The 20,519-nt window shown below is 39.0% G+C and overlaps 1 protein-coding gene across 1 annotated transcript in view; it reads right to left on the reverse strand.

The window, feature by feature from the left end:
• Nucleotides 1-5,764: 5,764 nt before the first annotated feature.
• Nucleotides 5,765-20,519, reverse strand: part of FREM2 (FRAS1 related extracellular matrix 2) — a 122,986-nt gene continuing 108,231 nt past the window's right edge. Inside the window, exons 17-24 of the mRNA XM_030456810.1 lie at nucleotides 17,077-17,269; nucleotides 14,758-14,862; nucleotides 13,499-13,626; nucleotides 13,279-13,413; nucleotides 10,260-10,386; nucleotides 8,568-8,755; nucleotides 7,580-7,726; nucleotides 5,765-6,290 (exon numbers count right to left, since the gene is read on the reverse strand). Of these exons, the coding sequence (XP_030312670.1) occupies nucleotides 5,781-6,290; nucleotides 7,580-7,726; nucleotides 8,568-8,755; nucleotides 10,260-10,386; nucleotides 13,279-13,413; nucleotides 13,499-13,626; nucleotides 14,758-14,862; nucleotides 17,077-17,269 (1,533 nt within the window). The 3' untranslated portion in view covers nucleotides 5,765-5,780. The remainder of the gene's footprint in view (nucleotides 6,291-7,579; nucleotides 7,727-8,567; nucleotides 8,756-10,259; nucleotides 10,387-13,278; nucleotides 13,414-13,498; nucleotides 13,627-14,757; nucleotides 14,863-17,076; nucleotides 17,270-20,519) is intronic.

Here is a 20,519-nt window from a genome sequence, read left to right on the forward strand (position 1 = left end):
ACCCTTAATCAGCAGTGAGACCCTTACACAGCTCTGTTGCACTTCTGTCCAGCAACTTTTAGGTGTCTGCTCCCACCATGGCACAGTCCATAAATGACTTTTTTCTTTTATATTGTTACTAAAGTCCACCTATGTTAGAATCCAGGTGGTGTTTAGGTGAAGTGAATTTGTTTTGTGGAGAAATTTTCCTCTGACATCTTGGAAGATGTGACATACATTAGCACATACCCTGGGCAGCGTGGCAAATAAGCTGTTGACGTGACATTCTGAGATGGAAGAAGTTTCCTGAGATCCAGAGGAGCTCCAAGAGCACTTGTGCTATACTGCTCACTCTAATGTGTCAGGGTTGCAAAAGATATGGAGGGCATCATGTGGCAGCTCTAAGATAAGTCCTGGGCATGGGCTGCTGCTGGTGAGAAAAAAAGATTTGCATTATCTTTCTTTCCAGCTGGTGCTCTTTGAAGCCGGATACAAATGTTTTCCTTCCTCCTGCTGAGAGGGCCCATTTCTGTCAGCCTGGGTAAGAGTTACAGAATCACAGAATCATCCAGGTTGGAAAGGAGCTCTGAGATTATCAAGTCCAACCCTTGATCCACTGCCACTGTGGTTACCAGACCATGGCACTGAGTGCCACATTCAGTCTCTTCTTAAAAACCTCCAGGGACAGAGAATCCACCACCTCCCTGGGCAGCCCATTCCAATGCCTGATCACCCTCTGTGTAAATAATTTTTTTCTAATATCCAACCTAAACCTCCCCTGGCAGAGCTTAAGTCCATGCCCTCTTGTCTTATTGGGAGCTGCCTGGGAGAAGAGACCAACCCCCCCCTGGCTACACCCTCCTTTCAGGGAGTTGTAGAGAGTGATGAGGTCTCCCCTGAGCCTCCTCTTCTCCAGGCTGAACACCCCCAGCTCCCTCAGCCCTTCCTCACAGGACTTGTGCTGGATCCCTTCACCAGCCTGGTTGCCCTCCTTTGGACTTGCTCCAGGACCTCGATATCCTTCCTAAACTGAGGGGCCCAGAACTGGACACAGGACTCCAGGTGTGGCCTCACCAGCGCTGAGTACAGGGGCAGAATCACTTCCCTGGACCTGCTGGCCACACTGTTCCTGATACAGGCCAGGATGCCATTGGCCTTCTTGGCCACCTGGGCACACATGAGTTGCCTGAGCCAAGTTTGCAGAGCAGAAATCTTGTCTCCAGGAGACTGTGTACACAGTGATGCAGTGGTCTGTGACACTGTTGTGTGATGCTGCTCTGTGATACAGGCATAGGAGTGTGTCTCCCATGAAGCCAGTCTCCTAATCTATCATCAGCATTTTATCCCCAAAGACAAAGGCTCGTGGCGTTCTGCACAATTACCCAGACTTTACTCCATCCCTGCTTCATGGACTTGACATTGCTGGGGATCAGTCCCTGTGGGGCCCAGCTTGCTTTATTGAAATCCAAGTCTCTTGCCAAGAAATTGAAAAGAAGCCCAGACACATCCCCATGAGCTACCACTTTTAAATAATCTGGTGTTTATGTTTCTGCCTTGCTGGGATCGTTCTGGTGCCATTAGAAACATAAGGAAAAAATACATCAATGAAAGACACACATGATAGCCCAAGGAATATTCTTTTAACCTTCTGTTACAAACAGAAGAGAATAAACGGAGTATGTTTATAAGGTAAATAAAATCACCAGCAGTATCTTTTATCTCTGCTCCTGCCTTCCTCTTGCCAGATGCTTTACCTCATTCTGCCCTGATCATCCATCTTCACAGGATATGCACCAGAGAAAGGCTATTGACTCAGGTTTCCATTTCAAGTAACCCTCAGCACAAGGTGCAGGCAGATTTGAGGTGCAGCTAAGCCAACTTTTAGAGACCTAAGGTGCTGACAAATCAGAACTTTCATTCCTCTTACCCGCAGAAAAAAACCCCAACAAATCAAAACCATGTAATGCTTTTTGTACTTCATATCATCAATTCAAAACCTGTGACTGGTGGCTCTTTGCATGACTGTTAGGGCATGAGAATGGCTCTTCTGGGTTGGGTGATTTGCCTCTGACAGTGCCCAGTAGTGGAGTTGTAGGGAAGAAAAAGGGAACAGAAGACAAAGAGCTTGACCCTTCTCCTGAGTCCTCCCATTTTTTTTCCTAGTCTGAATTTTCTGAACCAGCTGTTGAAACAAATAGCTGATTTTTACTGGACTTTTCTTCCATGAATTTAACTTCTTTTTCAGTCTGGCATGCAGGTAATCCTTAAGGGATTCCCTGAGCCATGAGCGCAACTGCAATGATTAAAAAATAAGCCCTGTGCTGAACATTTCATTGTAAGAAAATGATCAGTTCAGGAGCAAAGCAGTGAGGTTCATTGCAAACACAGTAGTAAGATTATGTTCTTTCACTGATGTGACAAATTAGTTTTTCTTAACATGGCATTACTGACCCCTCTCCACAGTGTGATATTCATACACAAATTTTAGATCAGTAACCAAAACAGAAGCAGTTTTATTTTTTTCCTGATACAAATGTCAAATATCACAGCCACAGACATAAGCAAAAAAGTGTTCCAAATAAAAATGCATGGAGAGATTTTTGACAGCTTGATAACAAATTTAAACAGAGTAATTATTGTATAAAGGTTTTTACAAATGGTATTACTGCTAGCAGAATAAGCATCTCCAGGGAAAAGAAGATTGAATACATAATCTGGAAATAGATAATATATATATATAAAATATACTCAGTTTATTGCAAGGATAGATAAATATTAACATATTTGTGCACATAACTGGGAATGAGGCACTTATTCAGGTTAGTATAAACAAGGCCACTTACTAAGTAGAAGGGAAAATGTTAATAAGATTCCAAACCATCTTGCTGAAATCTAAAACCTTGAAGCCATAATAAAAAAGGCATTTTGTTACAGATGTATTTGTAGTTCACTGAATTGTAAGAAATCCAGTTGCTTAAGAATGGGAGAAATCTGGCAAGCCTTACTGAAAACACTGGGATTTTTTTTCCCAGGAAGAGGACTTCGATATCCGACTCATTGATCTTACTCAGGCTTGTCCAGCTTTTCAGTGTTTCCTTTGTGTTTTTCTTTGTTATCACCAGTTTGCACTATTATTTTATATATTGTTGGGAAAATATCAGTCTGATAATCCACATCAACCTAAACATTTGACTGAGTTGTAATTAGATGCTATTCAAAGCAGTGGTCAAGTTGTTTACTGGGCTAAATATGTGGCTTATAGAACACATGGTTTTTGATATGATTTTATAAGAAGAAATAATAATTAAAAAAGATTTTGCCTGCAAGCAACTTGCAATGGTATTTCAGTGTGTTAAAATTCAAGCAGAAAAATAGCTCTACTGATAAACATCTATTTTCTGTATTTTATATATTTTTTTTTAAAAAAAGATCTTCTCTGCTTATACAAAACAGGCATTTTATAAATATTAAAATGTTCTATTATTTACATGTGTTCCATTTTACTGTAAAATCATTGACTGCTATGATCCAAGCATGCAGGTTCAGGGAGATGAATTTTGCACTTCCCATTATCATAGTGATTTCACATACAGGCACAAGGGCAGTGTTGATCTTAGGTTACATTTGCAACTTAGCAGTGAACTTAAACTAAATATAGAAAGTATCTGTGGGTTAAGTCTTTGATCAATCTTGCACACATAATACATGGATCACAAAACCAGAAACTTCAGTAAAAGAGTAAATTAATGTCAGATGACTATGGCAAAGGTCTAATGCTCTGGGCATGTCTTGTGGATAATTATTTCAGGCTAGAACTCAGATTAATTAAAATAAAAGATGACTGCATAATTTTAGTAATGGAGTTTGACCCTTAATTTGCTGCAAACATCCTTCAATTAAGCAGTCTGAATCACAGTGTTGAGAAAACCTAGAAAAGGTAGGAGAGATTCTGACCTGATTCATCTGGTGAAAATGTGATGAAGTTTTATCAAGTGAGTTAAGTCATAACACTATAAACCCAGACCAAGAGATATCAGCATGAGTCCCTCACACTGCACAGACATTTCTATTCTAGCAGACCTCAGTCTTTCTGAGTCTTTCTGCCTCAGAGGATGACTGTGCAGAATTACTAGGTCAGGCCTATTTGTGTTGACAGAGCCCCACAGCCAGGCCAAGAACCCTTTGGATGGATTTTTTAGTTCAGAGGCAGCATTGTGTGCTTGCAGCCAGGCAGCTTTCAAGTTAGATCCTGTCCAGCCACCTCAGATCTCTTAGCATGGTCCTCAGAATACCAAATGCCAAGTGTATTGCAGTCCAAGATAGTTTAGGGGCTGCCAACACCCACCACCATAAGATGGTTGAAGGGAACAGGTATTTTAGCAACAGTTTTAACAGTCTGATCACAATATTATATAGTGTACATAATTTCAGTCCACTGTCTTGAGGAGACTTATATGACTTATTCATATATAACATCAGTGTCACAAATGGGACAAACCTTCTGTCCTGAGGTTCTGTAGCCAAGCATTTGGTAAGGTATCTTTGGGGCAGAACTGACCATGTCTGGATAAGAACTAAGATGGGACACTGCTGATCCAAATGTCTGTGGAACATCATGCTGTCATGCTACCTAAATTGTGAATGCTGAGAGAAAATCAGAACTACTCATGCACAAGCAGTCACTTGTTTAAAAATGCCCAACAATAACCCAGCATGTCTGCCAAGGTGTGCTATTATTATACAGTAATAAATACTACTTGATTCAATCAAATGTTAATTTTTCCTGCCATTTAATATGGCAACTGACAATCATATGCTGGACTCAGTATCACAATTCATAGGCTCAGTTCAGGCAGAACCCTGTCCTCTACATTTTGAACCTAACTCTATCATCTTCTCTAGGTACTGAAATATTAATGCTTTCATTTCACAGCAGTGGACATGAACTAACAAATATAATTTACCTTGCACTTCCATGATCCATTACAAACCTAAAAGGACATAAGCATCCAGTTTCCATGAAAAACAAAATTCTTTTTGGATTTGTTGCATTCTTTGGTTTTATATAAACATAAATAAGGAAAAAAAAATCTCAGATTAAATAGCTGAATAACAATTTGTAGAAAAGAGTATGCACTGCATCCTGTGACATGCAACTTTTTATAATGTTATGCTGTCTAATCTAGCTGTCTTTTGTAAAACTTCAGTTACACAAAAGTAAAAAAAAATAAAAATAAATCACTGTTATAGCTTAAGTGAAGTCAAAAGCTTATATGAGGGACGATTCATGCCTAAAAGAATTTCATCACCTTTCAGACTAATCGTAGGCATTGAGTTCTTTATGAGAAACAGTACAAAATTTAACTGAAGAGTGTAAGGATACTTCCTCTCAAGTATTCTGTGTTTCCAAAGAAACAGATTTCCTCTCTTACAGTAGACAGGATATATAGCACCTTTGGATAGTTTCTTCTACTTTTTAAAAAACGTCAGAAAATAAAACACCAAAAATAAAAATCTCTCCCTTACAATGCAGTTCCTTAAATTGCTGCTTATGATTAGTGCATGACATAGGGATGTCAGTATTATCTTCCATGCAAAGTGGGAGATTCAGTATGGATTCTTCTATTGTTGGTAATGGCAACAAGAGTTCAGGATAAAAAAATTCAAGTACACCTAAGAAGCATATGAACTATATTCCTCATGAGTCACCATGATCTGCTGCTAACAAAGTGCAGTTCCAATTTTTTTTTTTTTTTTTGAGGCATTTTGGAGACTCTGGCTTGAATCCTACGGTCCTGGAATCAAACCTCTGAGCTGTCACTGGTGTAATTATACGGTGGCATCATTGGTTCATCACTGCCTGACTCCTTTGTGACTTCCTTCTCAGAATTTTGTTTCCACTTTAGCAGCAAAACAATGATTGCAATCAAGCAGATGGCAAGAAAAATGGCAGCAGCCCCTCCAATGATTGTGACTATGCTGACCCCTGCACTTTGGTCATCCAGTTCCCTGGGCAGAATCCCATTGACCACAACTTCCCTTTGAAGAACCTGTTTCTTGTTGGTACGATCCAGTGCTATGTGCTGGATGTTTGTTCCTCGGTTGGTTTCTGCTCCAATGTCTTTCACAAGTTCTGGGTCCTGCTCAGCTCCCCTTTTATGACGTTTCTGTGTGGATGCCCCTGGGCTCCCCCCACTAAAGAGGGAGTGGTACTGGTGCTCCACGCTCCTTTTGCCGATTCCGCGGTTGGTGTTCTCTTTTGAACGTACGGTGTAGATGGTGTGGACGTACCACTCCCTGCCCAAAGACACCTGGGGAGACACAAGTTTTTGTATTTAAACATGCACATACACCACCTGGACAGCACCACACACAGAGGGAAACAATCACTGTTCTGAATGGATTGCCTGGTCAAGTAAGTTCTTTCAAAATCATGCACAGACAGCCTATGTGACAATGTGCAGCAGTGGAGTCATGTTTTCTGCCAAAATTTTAAGAGGAGGAAGTCTCCTTTCCTCTCCATGGACAGACTCCAGAGCTATCAGGTGCAGATGAACAAGTATAACCTTGGCATTTTTTGTGTACTGTTTGCACCAATGGCCATTGAGAGAACTTCAGCTGCAGAAGAGGATGTTGAAGCTACGAGCTGACGGGGTCTTGGCTCTGTCTCTATTTCCATCTTTACATAAGAAAACAAGTTTTTAATGTGAGAATGGTTGAACATTGGAACAGGGAGACTGTGGGTGTCCATTCTTGGAGATACTCAAAATCTAACTGGACAAGGTCCTGGGCAAGCTGCTCTATGTGACCCTGCTTTGAGCAGGGGGCTGGAACAGCTTCCAGAGTTCCCTGATAACCTCATCCATTCTCTGACTGCATGATTCCCTGCAGTCTCTGTGAGATGATGCTGTGTTCCTTCAATGCATCTTGTGTTTTCTGGATCCATAATAAATTTAGCCTCCGAAGTCCAGCAGGATTATCTGACTACTGTTTTAAAGCTCCTGGCTGATAATCTCAGTGGTTGCAGCCAAGTTCTGTTATTGTGGGATATAACACTTTTTTTTTCCCCCAAGTCTGTCTTGGGATACACTGTTGCTTCTTCATATTCTCAGTCTATTCTTTCGACAGAATGAGGACCAGAAATCACTGCGTTATTTGGAATGGGTTTTTCACATAAAAATTGAGATTTTGTTTTCATGGGGGCAGATTATGAAACCCTCTTTATGCTGGTGAGTAGATTGTCCTCTTAAATATTCCGTTGCTTACAATGGGATCTTTAATACTGAAGTCACCAGGAGTAGGATTAAAGTCTTTTCAATAGTCTTTCTACTCTTTTTAAAAACTTGTGGTTTGCATGCAGTTTTGCAGATATGAAAGAGATAAATGATGAAAAGACCACATCTGGCTGGGTTATATAGATCAAAGTGTTCTAACTTTTATACCTAGAATTTTGTAAGCATGTATAATCCTGTTTGACTGTAACTAGAATCAGAGTAAATCTTTCTATTGGCTTCAATGTGAATTACTGTTAACAACACCTCTTTTGCAAGTCTTTCCTTCTTGGTTCGGTATTCTTACTAATAATCTACAGAAATCATACCTGAAATAGAGGTGTTGAGTCAACTTTAAACCCATCAGAGCCTGGCTGTTTAACCAATGGAATTGCTTCAGGATCATCTATTGCAAGTTTTGCATTGAAAAGCACATTTCCAAAGCTCATGGCTTGTGTCTCTGGTTGAGCTTTGTCCTGCATGGTCATGGAGGAAAAAAACAGTCTGTAAAATGCAGATTAATTTCTTCTAGGAAAACAGTTCTAGTATTAACACAAAATTTACAGTTGTATAACTTATGCATGTTATTTTATGCAATCCAGTTTAATATCAAGAGAAAAGACCTAAGAAGCAATCATAGTCATATCTGACTTGTACTAACTTGTATTTAATCTTTTATTTAAAACAAAAAGCCTGAAGACTTTTTTTTGTTGAAATACAGGAGGGAAAGACTAGAGAACAACCACAGCTACATTTCAAATTAAAATGATACATAAACATGGTCTGAAATAAAAGTACGAAGTCTATTTCCCAGTTTAAAAAGCTACGTTTAATTTCTATTACAAACATTCATATAAATTAGTTTATGTAATTAGATTATTATTTCACTTAACATTAACTCTACAAGCGCTGGGTATCAGGTCTATAGTGATTTAGGGTTACTCTGTATTTCAGAAGACTAACTATGTTATACTCTAAATTTTGCTTGGCTAAGGACAAAAAACATTTCAATCCTTAACTTGCTTATCTGCTAAAACTTCCTTTATGGCCATTGGATATTGACAATGCAGAGAAAAAAGCCTATCTTCAGGGGTTCTAGCTTAAATCAAACTCTAAATTTGTTCCCAGAAAGATTAAAAATAGAACCTGGAGGGAGAAAAGGCAAGATACTGCCTTCATCAGTTGATGTTAGCCCGGAGCTCCAGTTAAAAATCTGGTGCCATCTAGAATGTTGTAAAGAGCAGTTGGTTCTGGATAAAAAAGAAGTTATGGTAAAAAAATAAAATACCTGCATCCTCCTAGGAGGAAAACACTTACCACAATCTTAAACCTGTACAGAAGAGATGGAGAATCAGCAAGGCACCCATATTCAGTGTTGGATGGATTATATTTGGGCACATATCCATCGGCTCCAGTGCACAGGAAAACCTTCTCAATGCTACAGTAGAAGGAATCACCCAAATTCTGCACTGGATCCACCATCACTCGGCCATATATGATATCACCTGTAAAACATATGATATCACCTGTATGATATATATGATATCATATATGATATCACCTGTAAACAGTTCACATCCTATTACACTGGCAGATTTAGCACAGTACTGAGGCCAAGTTAATAAGCCTTGTCAAGAAGCTCAGCCAGTGTATGTGACTGCAGTTTCTCCTCATGTCACAGATCTGAGCTCAGAAGATTCTCAGTCTGCCTACAGCTACATCCAAAGTCTATTTGAGGAACACTTGCTACCCAGCTTTCACCACAGGGGCTGCCAAAGGTCAAGGTCAGAGTGCACACTCTTCTGTGTACTCTGGGCCACTTAATAGCTGTAGGTAGCTGCCTGCTGCTGCTACAGCCTGCACCAGATCAGAGGCTGCTTTAAATTCTGAGCTATACTGGGCCCTTCATTAAAAAAAGTGAGTTAAAGAAACATTATGTACTCCTGGGCACCAGACCAGGGTGTAGGCTTTGGGCTCCAGACAAAGCACCTTGTTGAAAAGATGTTCTTTTTATGTCAGTACAGTCCTGTGCAGGCTGCATAAGAGTTTATCTACATTTGGTCAGACTGGCATACTGTATAAGTGAAGTATCACATAGGTATTTTCTGAGACTTGGGTCCATACTGTGTAATTGCATTTTGACTTTCTTATAAGGTTTAAGATAAGATATAGCTTATTATCTTATATTTTATATCTTATCTTGGCAAATGCCAAGCCTGTACAAATAATCCGGACCATTGCTATGAAGGCAAGAAAAGTGTACCATACAGTGGTCAGATACCTATGACAGAAAGTAGTTAGGCAGGTTAAGAATCTGGAGAAGGAAAGGAGAAATGTTGTGTTGCTTTTAGAACAATTTGGAACACCTATAGGCTTTGAGAGAGACACCAGGTGCCTGTTCAAGAGATTGTGCAAACAAATCACAGTTATGTACTCAAGGTGCTGTCACTCTAATAGGCAAAAGAGGTACATGAGCAAAGCAGAGGAATGAACTGACTGCTTAGGTCCACTGGCAGATGTATCAACTGAACCAGTCTTCTCACCCTCATCCTACTCAGTGAGGGTCAGAGAGTAGGGATAAATCCTTGATGCTGTGCAAGCACTGTTCAGAAAAAACATCAGCATGTTACCAACACTGTTGTAGCCACAGATGCAAAGCTCAGCACTGCAGTGGCTGCTATTAAGAAAGTTAACTCCATTCCAGCCAGACATACTACACAACCACAACAAAAACCTGTGTCATATTCACTTATCTACATGTCCTTAATATGAGTCAGTGTTTATAAAATGCTATGCTTAGAACAACAGGTACCAGTACAGTAACCCCCAGACATAGTGGTTTCAGTGCAGACTGACCAACAGCTTTGAGGTTCACTGCCAGGTAAGAAAGGCAAATGCAAAAGAACACAAGCAGCAAGCCTAAACCCTTCCTCTTATCTTGTTTTGGCTGAAAGAGAATCCTGATAGTGTGGAACACAAATTAAATGTGCACAATCTGCACAATTATACCTTCTGAGAAAGCAACATCACTTTCTTGCCCAAAGCCCATCGAGCCATCAGAAAGCCACAGTGTCTTTTTGGAGAGAAGGAACATCTGGGTGTTCAAGCTGAACTCAGCAGCCACTGGGTCACTGACCTAAAACAAAACAGCATAATACTCTTCAGTAAGGATTTTTAATGACTCTTAAACACAGCATGATCTTCTCCCAATAATCATTTAACAGCTCAGCACATCTACATCCAATAATACTGTTAAACCAAAAAGATTTCTTTATATTAGACATACATTGCTATATATTTTACATGCATACAATCTTTGGGTTATCTGCCTCTGTGACATTTGATAGGATTCTAGTTTCTTTCCACTGCTTTTTCCAGATCCCAGCCAAGGAGCCGCCCAAGGCACCTTATGTAGGGAGTAACACAAGGAAGGTATTTCCATCAATAATTCTGACTCACCACAGATGGCTTTCACTATGCCTTTTTAATTATTACATCAAGTCACCCCTCTGCTTCAGCTCCTCTGCCAATTATTTAAAAGTACACATTGCTGAGAATGTATTTGCAAGTATCAGTTCTCATGTTATACTTCAGGATATCAGATCACGTGTGTGAAAATGCATCAAACCATTTGAGCGTCTTTTCATTATTATATTTATATATTTCACACAATTATCTATGGTTCTTCCTTGATTGCATTACAATAATAAAATAAATCAACCTTAGTAGCAGCAGGTTCTCACTGGACCATAGAGCATAAGTGAGAAGGTAAACTATACAGAGACATGGCATAACAAAAGCAAAAAATTGTGAACAGAAGTTCAAAAATATGCAGGAAACAGCCTGGAAGAAGTACACATTGATAAAAGGAAGATAAAAGAACAAGAGGCCACTAAACAAATAAAAATGCTAATGGTATATATGTATATTTATGTATGTATATGTATAGGAAAGAAGGAAAACAGAAAAGAAACCTTTCTTGCTGGCTCATGGACAAAGTGCTGATGGAATGATATATAACAATACCAACAGAAACTACTGCTGCAAGTTATACAGCTGAAACATTTATTTTTCTTCAAATACTTTTTCACAGAAGAGTCCCTAAACTAACAAAGCAGGAGGATTTGGCAGGAACAATGTATAGCTGAAATATTTTTATAAACCCGCTGCTACTCTTTAGAAATAGGGATCCTACTCCCATAGCTTTTTCATAGAAATAACAATTAAAAAAAATTATTTCCATTCTCTTTGGAATCCTTCCTTCTAAATTACTGGGATTCAGGCTATTATATTTAAAACATGGATACTAATGCCCATTCAGTGTTGCAGAATAACTAGAAATCTTAGAGGTAAAATGCTAGATACTGCTTACTGAATTTGTGCTATCATACTGCCACTAACTGCTGCTTATTTGGGACTTGCTTTAAGTTCACACACAGTCATTCAATCTGTAATCAGAGGGAATGATATGGTCCACAGCATTTCATGAATTCCTTTCACTGTGAGTATCTTAAGACAAAGAGCTGGTTTGAAAACGGCTGGGGATGGGGAACTAACTGGCCACAGTCCTCAGTGATTATGGCATTGTTGAAATCTTGCACCTTACCCCTGTTTTTAATTGATGGATTTGAAAATTCCATACACTGTATAATTAAGGCTTTATCTGATAAAATGACCCCTAGAGTATTAATTTATTTTTCCAAGGCAGTTCTTATTCTTTGGCATAGTTCATAGTTCTTAGTCAGAGACTCCTTCCAGGTAAGAGGTAGGTTTCTCTCCAGGCTACTTTGCCATTTTGCAATGGTTTTTGCAGGTCTTTTGAATTTTCTTTGAATTATCTTCTTGTTCATATGAGGATCAGACACAAGCTGTACTTCAGCCTTGCTGTTAATGGCTTCAGAATACAGAAATGCCAGACAAAAGCCAGAGTGCTGAACTGGTATAAAATCCCCCTACATTCCTCCATTCAAATTTTTAAATAATGTTTTGCTGGGTTAACTCTGACAAAGCAGGTTTCATGTCAAGGCATGTATCATCTCTTTGCTTCACCAGGACTTAACACCATAGCAGGAACCATCCTATAGGTGGCATAACATGAAAGCAGAAAGAGTGTGTACATGCCCCTTGGCTATTTCAACAGAAAAGTGATTGTGTATCCTTGACTTATCTGGATGGGATTAATACTGTAAGATGATTTCATAGCACACATCTATACTATTAATCAGCATGAAACCACAGCCACCCTGTTCCAGTATTGTCTGCATTTGCTCCAAATAACAGAAATTATAAGACTTCCTCCTTACACTTCCCAAGGTCATACTAGCCTTTTTGATTACACTGCAAACTGGCATTTGGCATTCTGTTAACTGTTCAATACAACTTCCAGGTATTTTTCAGCCAACGCTTTCTATAGCAAAATCCATTTCACCATATTCTGTTGACAGCTAAAGAGCTTTATGGATGGGCCTTCCAAAAGGAATGCTGCTGTTTGCCTGCTCCCACATTTCATATGATCCATGTCACCATGAGTGGGACTTGTCTCATTCTTATGAATCTTAAAGCTAAGCTGTTGCCTCTATATTCAGTAAAGGAAGTCCTACCTCAGGACTGCATAACTGCTTCTCTGAAGATCCCACTTTTAATTCCAGAGACCTAGCTCCAACCTTTGTGTTAGAGGAAAACCTTCTGATAATAGTTTTATATTTTCCTAATTATGTGATAAAATTATTTTACACCAAAGCCAACAGTTAAGTAAAGAATTCCCAAAAGTTAATTCATATTTCCCAGACCAATGTCAATGAACTTCCTACTGGCTATCAGAGATTAGCCATTCATTGAGCACAAAAGATATTTGTGCTACCCATTAAGGGAAACTGGTTAAATAGCAGAACAGTCCAAGCAATTTAGGAATTGGTTAGTTGATAAGCAAGTAAAGTCAGTTTGTAGCACTATCATTACATGATCGACAAAGGCAATTTGGGAATCAAAATAAAAATGAAACATGATGAAGGTATCACAGGGGTGGTACCTGCTGGAATCGGATATCCAGATCAAACGTGATGGGCTCTCTAGGACTGCAGATCACTGGTAGGCTGTAGTCTTGGTGTGGAGCAGTGGTACAAGCTATCAGCTTCACAGTGTATGTTCCAGAGTAGTCTCGAACCTGAAGAGAGAGAGAGAGCTGTTCCACCAGCATCCTAACTAACAGGCTGGGGCAAGAAAAGACATGGTGAAGGCTGAAGTTTTACCGCAAAATCTGAAAGGAAGCTCCACTGCTGTACTGGCTGGTTGTATGTTGACTCACTGCGGATGAGGCTGAGGCTAAATGTCAGGCCTGGGTGATCAGCTGACATAACCATGGAAGTTAGAGATGAAGCTAGAAAGACACCAAGAGACACATTTGTCACCTTTAGCATTTTACTGAAAGCTCTGAGTTTGAAAAACATTCCCGGTAATGCATAAGCCACGATGCCATGGTTGATGTTAATGCCTTTACAGGACACGGGGTTTTATTAAGTGAAACTAACAAAACCAATTACAGTCAACACAGCTGGGCCTCCTTGATTCTTGTTCCAGTGTCTACTAACAGTTGCTTTTAGGCTACACAACCAGAACTGTATGAAGATTAAATTATCAGTCAGGCAAATCAGTGAGAGTGGAATGGCAAAGATCTATAAACCCTCCTGTTTTGAACTTGGAATGTCAGCTCAGGGAACATAAAATAATTTCTCTTAGCAGTGTAACTCTTCCTGCTCTGCCTGATATGTAAAATCTACCATGCTAGAGGACAGCTGAGAAAAAGCAGAAGCACAGTGAAGAAGTTTTATAGGTTAATAAAACTAACATAAACTAGGATATTTCTTAAAATGATTTTCCCCCCTTCTCATTGTTGTTCAAGTAGGTTTAATTTTGTTAGATAATATTTTCCATGGTTGGCTTTCATGCTCAGATTCATGTCTCCATATAGAGTCTTACACCTGTGATTCTGAATAAAAGCAGCAGGGTTTAAACAGATTCAATTGCAGAATTAGGTCCCTAGCAAGGACTAAATGAATGGCAGAGAAATACAATGCTTAGACAAGACATTTTCTTACTGCCTGAAAAAGGTCTAAATAACCTAGAAAGGCTTCAAGTCAAAAGGAACTTTAAAGCTTTCTAAGTTCCTAGGGTAAAATAAGTAACAATTTAATGATAGCTCCTGGATTTAAGAAACGCATTTATAGATCCCTAGTGCACAGAATGGACTAGATCTTAATTTTTCATAAATCAGGCTCTTGATTAAGTGGAACTATCTGCTTTCCATCAGATTCATGTACATTCCATCAAATTTGATGATCCGAATACAGTCATCAATGTTAAAAATCCTAAGTAGAGGAAAAATCCTTATCCGAATACAGAACACAAAAACTTCAGGTATCAGTAGTAGAAATAAAAAAAATAAATGGTATAAAATTTGGAAGGGGTTTATTTATTTTTATAGTCCTGCTTAAGGGTAGATTAATCTTACCAGGATGAGACATCACAAATAGGCCATGAAACCGGGCTTCAGTCTTGAAGTTCACAACCAAGCGCCCCTCTTCACTGATGCGCATGCTGGTGGGGTAGAGGGAACCTGGCAGCAGAAGCCAATTCACAAGGTTTATTCCACTTGCAGATGACAAATAAATCACACTTTTATGAAACATCTTTCCCACTCCTTCATTTTCCCTTGTTGAGTCAGCTGTTTGGAAGTTGGTCTGCTAATACCTTTTGGACCGACTCAAGGTTCTTCTCAAAAATTTACACAGTGGGGCCTGGAGTTTTCACAGTCCTTCAGCTTTCTAAAGAACACACAGAACTTCCCTGCAAAGTCATGATTTACGTGTTGTCATGGACCCACACAGCTGCTCTAGTAGGCTAAGAAAAATCCACAGCAACTGTGCTTGCATTCAGGCAGCAGCATAGGCAGCTGCCATGGAGGTCTATTGAAGGAAGAAGACTTTTGTCTTCACCAGGTATTGAAGCTGGTGACTACCAATGAAAGGTGCTTCAGACTCTTTATCAGTGCCTCCCTCTCCATCATCCCAAGGCAGCACCCTCCCACATTTAGCTGTAGGGGTTGGTTTTAGCTTCCATCTGTGACACACATTCTGACAGGCTTTGCATTGCTGCCAATTTCTGGCACGAATCTGGCACAAAACATGGGCCTAATGTTTCCTAATCTCAGGTTACAAAGTCTTGTGTATAAGTCAGAAGTGGTTTATAGCTATAGCTTGCAGGTAACTTCTTCCCTAGAGTGCTGCAAAGCTTCAGAGCTCAGTTGTTTCCTTCATTGGTCCCTTCCAGAGAGCCAGTGATGTGCCACACCATTCTTCCTGGGGCAAGAGGGAAACAGGAATGTTCCTCCATGAATATGTCAGAAATCTAACCCACTCACCAATGGTAACATATACTGCTCATATAAAACGACCCATACCAATCACATTAGCTGGCACATAAGAAATACATATATGTATGTATGAATTATGGCTTCAGAAGACCTTGACTGCTTTACAGTTCAATGTAGACTTTATGTAGAACAATCATACAGATGTAGAGTTATGGTAATAAACTGGAAAATAGTTGACTGCTTCTGTCCCAAAAAATATGCTTATTGTCCAAGGCACTGAGGTAAGAAAATACTGCCCAAATCAGACTAGGATATGTTGGGGGGTCTCCCCTTCACTACCATGTTATATTTACCATGTGTTTTGCACTGCCTGTTTTCAAAGGGAGCTGCCAAGGTTCAGCAATTCAAAAGACCTGGCCATCAGCTTATTAAACAGCAAAATAAAAAAATTAAAGCATCAGTGACAGGAAAACGGTGGCATAGATGCAGCACTGAGGATAACTGCTGAGACTGAGGATTAGATCTGGGTGTTATCTGGTGACTAGTACATCATATGATTTGTGGCATGTGGCTTATTCTTTAGGCATGGGACATGTGCTTCATTCTTCATGCACTGTAGATTCCCCTTCCAACTCCTCATTTCCTGCTCTTAACATGAGGGCAGAAATTGCATAGCAATGACTTCTGTAGTTAATACACAAAGTATGTAGGAAAAAAAAAATTTTATGTTCACTGGAATCCTGAAATTGGTAAGTTTTTATGGAAGTGTATGGAACAACTTAATGCTGGGAGATTCAAAGTAGATTTGCATAAATAGAGAAGAGGAGCTTGTAGGTGTAACTATATATTCCAATCTTTCGCAGGCATCACTTCCTCACTATTTTGAAAAATAAATTAAATTCTTACAAAGGTAAATTCTGTAATGACAGTTTGATTTGCTGACAAATTATAGTCAGAAACATCCCTTGGCAACACATGTCACATTTAAAGAAGTTTAACAGTTTGCTACGCTAACACATAGGACAGGCTATTATGCCCATTATATGTTTTTGTATCTTTTGAATGTTTCACAATTAATGTTTTCAAAATATCAAATGTTTCTGAAACTTTACATTCATGGCCAAAGTAAAAAACACACCAGAAAAATTTCTTTCTCTTTTTTTTTTTCATTAAACTGAAAAAATCTTGTGTGGTAACAGAATATGAATACATCATGAACCACGAGGTTTTTAGAAGTAATAAATGTGCTATTTTTTTTCCCCTATGCTTCAAACATAACTAGACAATTAACATTCTTTACAATAAAAGAACTAATGTCAATTTTACATGGATTTCATAAACACCCCATGACATACTTTTTATTTCAATATTAGAACGACTGAAAAATCATCTTACTCTGTGTGAACTGTACTCTTAGTAACAGAACACGACTTTGATGCAAAGAAATCCAACACTCACCTTGGAGCTCTGCTTCAGGTGGGCTCCCGATCCCATCCTTCCACAGGATGGCAGTGTCATACACAAAAGTCAGCCGGAGCTCTGACTTGAGGTCGAAATGCTGCCACCCTCCTACACCCACTGGGGAGTGGAAAACGTAAGAGACGTACAAGGGGACTCTGAGTGTGACATAGGACTGTACTAGGTTGAGAACCTATGAAAAATAAAATTATATATCTAGGTTAGTGGTCATGAAAGGCAGCACTGCAGAGGTAATCTTAATGCAGGCAGATGAGGAGACAGAAGTATTGTGACTGAATCAAATTCTGTCGTTTTGTAAATTACAGATTAAGTGCAGAACACAGCATTTCAATGGATCCCTTTGAGTTCTGTTTCTGTACTTAACCGAAGATGAGTAAAACATAAATATTTCATCATCTTTCTTTAGGTTTCTTAAGTACATAAACAGTGCAGCTACAAATGAAGGCTTTGGAATTTTTTCAAATATAATTTTGTATTTGCTCTGTCCTTACATCTTAATCAACTGTACATTCTTATGTTACCATACTGTAAGAAGCACTTCTGGTAGAACCTGAATTTGCTCAGATGCCATTGGAAGTCTGAGTCCTTGGACAGTCCCTGGAATTATTTCATCAAACCATACTATTTATCACTTTCTGGAAGAACTAAAAATAACATGCAAGTTGATACAGATTGAAAAGTAGACCTTTTATGCATATATTTTCCAAAACAATAGCACTGTAATTATTACCAGTCAGGGAGTTACATATTCTCTCTATATATTGTGAAGGCAAGAAGGGCAGTGTTAGTAAACTGTCACCTCTTAAGACTGATATTACATGATACATGGATCCAAATTTTCTGGAGAGACTTTGAATTTATGCTTTGTTACAAATACTTTTTCATTTACATTTCTCCAAATAGAAATGTGAAGTCCAGACCCTCTTAGAACATTCTGGATTTTCTGAGGAAGATGCAAAGGAAAGGCACTGAGATCATCTCCCAGTGGGAAAATTTTCAAAGGCATAAATGGTGTTGAACTCCCTCTTCCGATAGAAGTTGTAAATTTGTACATATGAACATTTCCCTGGAGTGATTACCTTACAAGCTTTAAAGAGTGCTTTGCACTAGTAAAAAATCCCCAACATTCAAAGAACTTTACAAGCTGTGTAAAAACTAAACAGTTTCTGGTTTCACCTCGTGGCATGTCAGGGGACTGAATGTCCATTACCTTACAGCTGCTTTACATTTCCAAATACCAAACAAAACTTCTAGTAATATTATGAAACCACAAATTTACTGCCTGCACTGACTAAATACTCTTAACTAATTAAGGAGTTAATTATGGCAAATGTTCAGAGTAGCCACAACTCACTTTCATGTCTAACACTTCTTAACCTACATATTCTGCTACCAAAAATCTATGAAGTGTGGTAGATAATATGAGATGCTACAGTTATAGGTTATTTTGTATTAATGCTTCTTTGTTGCTTAACAAAGCCAAGACATTCTACTTGGCACATAAAAAGGGTTCTGTTCCCTATAGGCAGCAGATAACAAATTGAAGTTAACAAAGATATAATTTTTCATTCCTATTTACATTTAGTTGTTTGGGATACCTGCATGATATCTGAGTAGGTACTTCAGATATGGATTTATTACAATGTTCCAAATAACAACAAAGAATTCTCACTTCTATTTTTTTTTTTAATATAGCTATGATACAACCTTACAGTTCATGATGTTTTGCCTTTGATTCAGGAGTAACCTTGAACATCTGGCATTTCCTTGAGCAGTATCAAGAACTGAATGCATTTGGTAGCACAACAAATGTATTACTATTGGTAAATCATCCTAGACAATGTTGGCTTTTCTTTGTGTGTTTTTTCTTCTACATCTCCGTACGTTAAAAAATTAGGCACTAAAGCAAAGATCTGAAATGTAGTTTGCTTATGAGGAAGAGACAAAGATATGAGGAAGAAGACAATGTATGTCCACTATTGTATTGAAAAGAAGCATATATAATGCTTAATGATAATGTAGAGGACTGGAATATCAGGGAGAATTTAATGACCTTGAGGACTAGAATAAGAGAAGGGAGATGCATGAAGTATAGTGTAATAGAAAATAGTGACAGGGATTTCTGGTAGAAATGAAAGGCATTGGTTAGAAACAATAGAGGGGAAAAAAGGATTTTGGTATGTGAGTTGATCACATCACAACTATGACCTTCCTACCCTCTCATGTGATATGATCCGAAGATAAACTGAGGAGTGGGGTGGAAATTAGAAGCATGCATGCCATTATACAGAGCACTACTGAGAGCTTATCTGGAACAGCTTTGATCATCCATGCTTGAAAAAGCCTAATTTGCATTGTAGACTGTAGAAAAGGAAATCAGCATAATCAGAGGAATGGCAAAACTATCTGATGAGGAGACTAAAATAGCAGGGTTGTTTAGACTAGTACAACAAAGGCTGAGAGGGAATAAGAATGCTGTCTATACATGTCAGGAGATGAACAGCAGAGGAAGGGCCACTGACGATGAAAGATGGTGTTGACAGGGGAATAAATGGGTATAAGATGGTCATGACAAACACAGCCTAGAAGTCAGATGAATTTCTAGTGCTCAGTGTAGTGGCATTCAACAAGAACACCGAGGACATGAAATCCTATTAGTTTCTAGATTAAGTTTACTAGTGTTAGAACCACGTTATAAAGGGAATTAAGGCAATGGCCTGTATTAAGCAATCCATAAAACCCTTTCTAGGTTCAGTAACTCATGCCACCTCAAATTCTTTCAAAGGTTTTCTTCACTTTCAAGTACCAGGTATCATCTGCTATTCATATATAGTGTGCATAGAGCAAAATTTTTAATGGGGTTTATAAACCAAAATTTAAGGTTTTCTTGCCTCCACTCAAGAGGGCTGGGACACCTTACCTATGATAATAGGCTGAGGGAGTTGGGGTTATTCAACCTCAAGAAGAGAAGGCTCCAGGGAGATCTATTAAGAACCTACCAGTACCTAAAGAGGGCCTACAAAAAAGGTAGGGAGGAACTTTTTAGAGTTTAAAGCTGAAAAAGGGTAGATTTAGAATAGATAGAAAGACATTAGGAAGAAATTCTTTAGACTGAGGGTGGTGAGATAGTGGAACAGGTTTCCCCAAGAAGCTCTGGATGCCCCCTCTCTGGCAGTGTTCATGGCCAGGCTGGAAAGGGATTTGAGCAACCTGGTTAGTGGGAGGGGTCTCTGGCCATGGCAGGGAGGTTGGAACTGGATGATCTTTCAGGTCTCTTCCAATCCAAACAATTCTATGATTCAGTGATTGTAGTGTTAATGGGGGCTTGATGCATTTGTACTGGTGGAACTCTGTAAATAGGATGTCTTGCAGGAAAAATCTGCTTGAAACATTGCTTCTCGTCTATTCATTACCACTGCTCT

Source organism: Calypte anna, chromosome 1 (assembly GCF_003957555.1).
Source record: "Calypte anna isolate BGI_N300 chromosome 1, bCalAnn1_v1.p, whole genome shotgun sequence".
In the NCBI taxonomy this organism is placed as follows: Eukaryota; Metazoa; Chordata; class Aves; order Apodiformes; family Trochilidae; genus Calypte; species Calypte anna.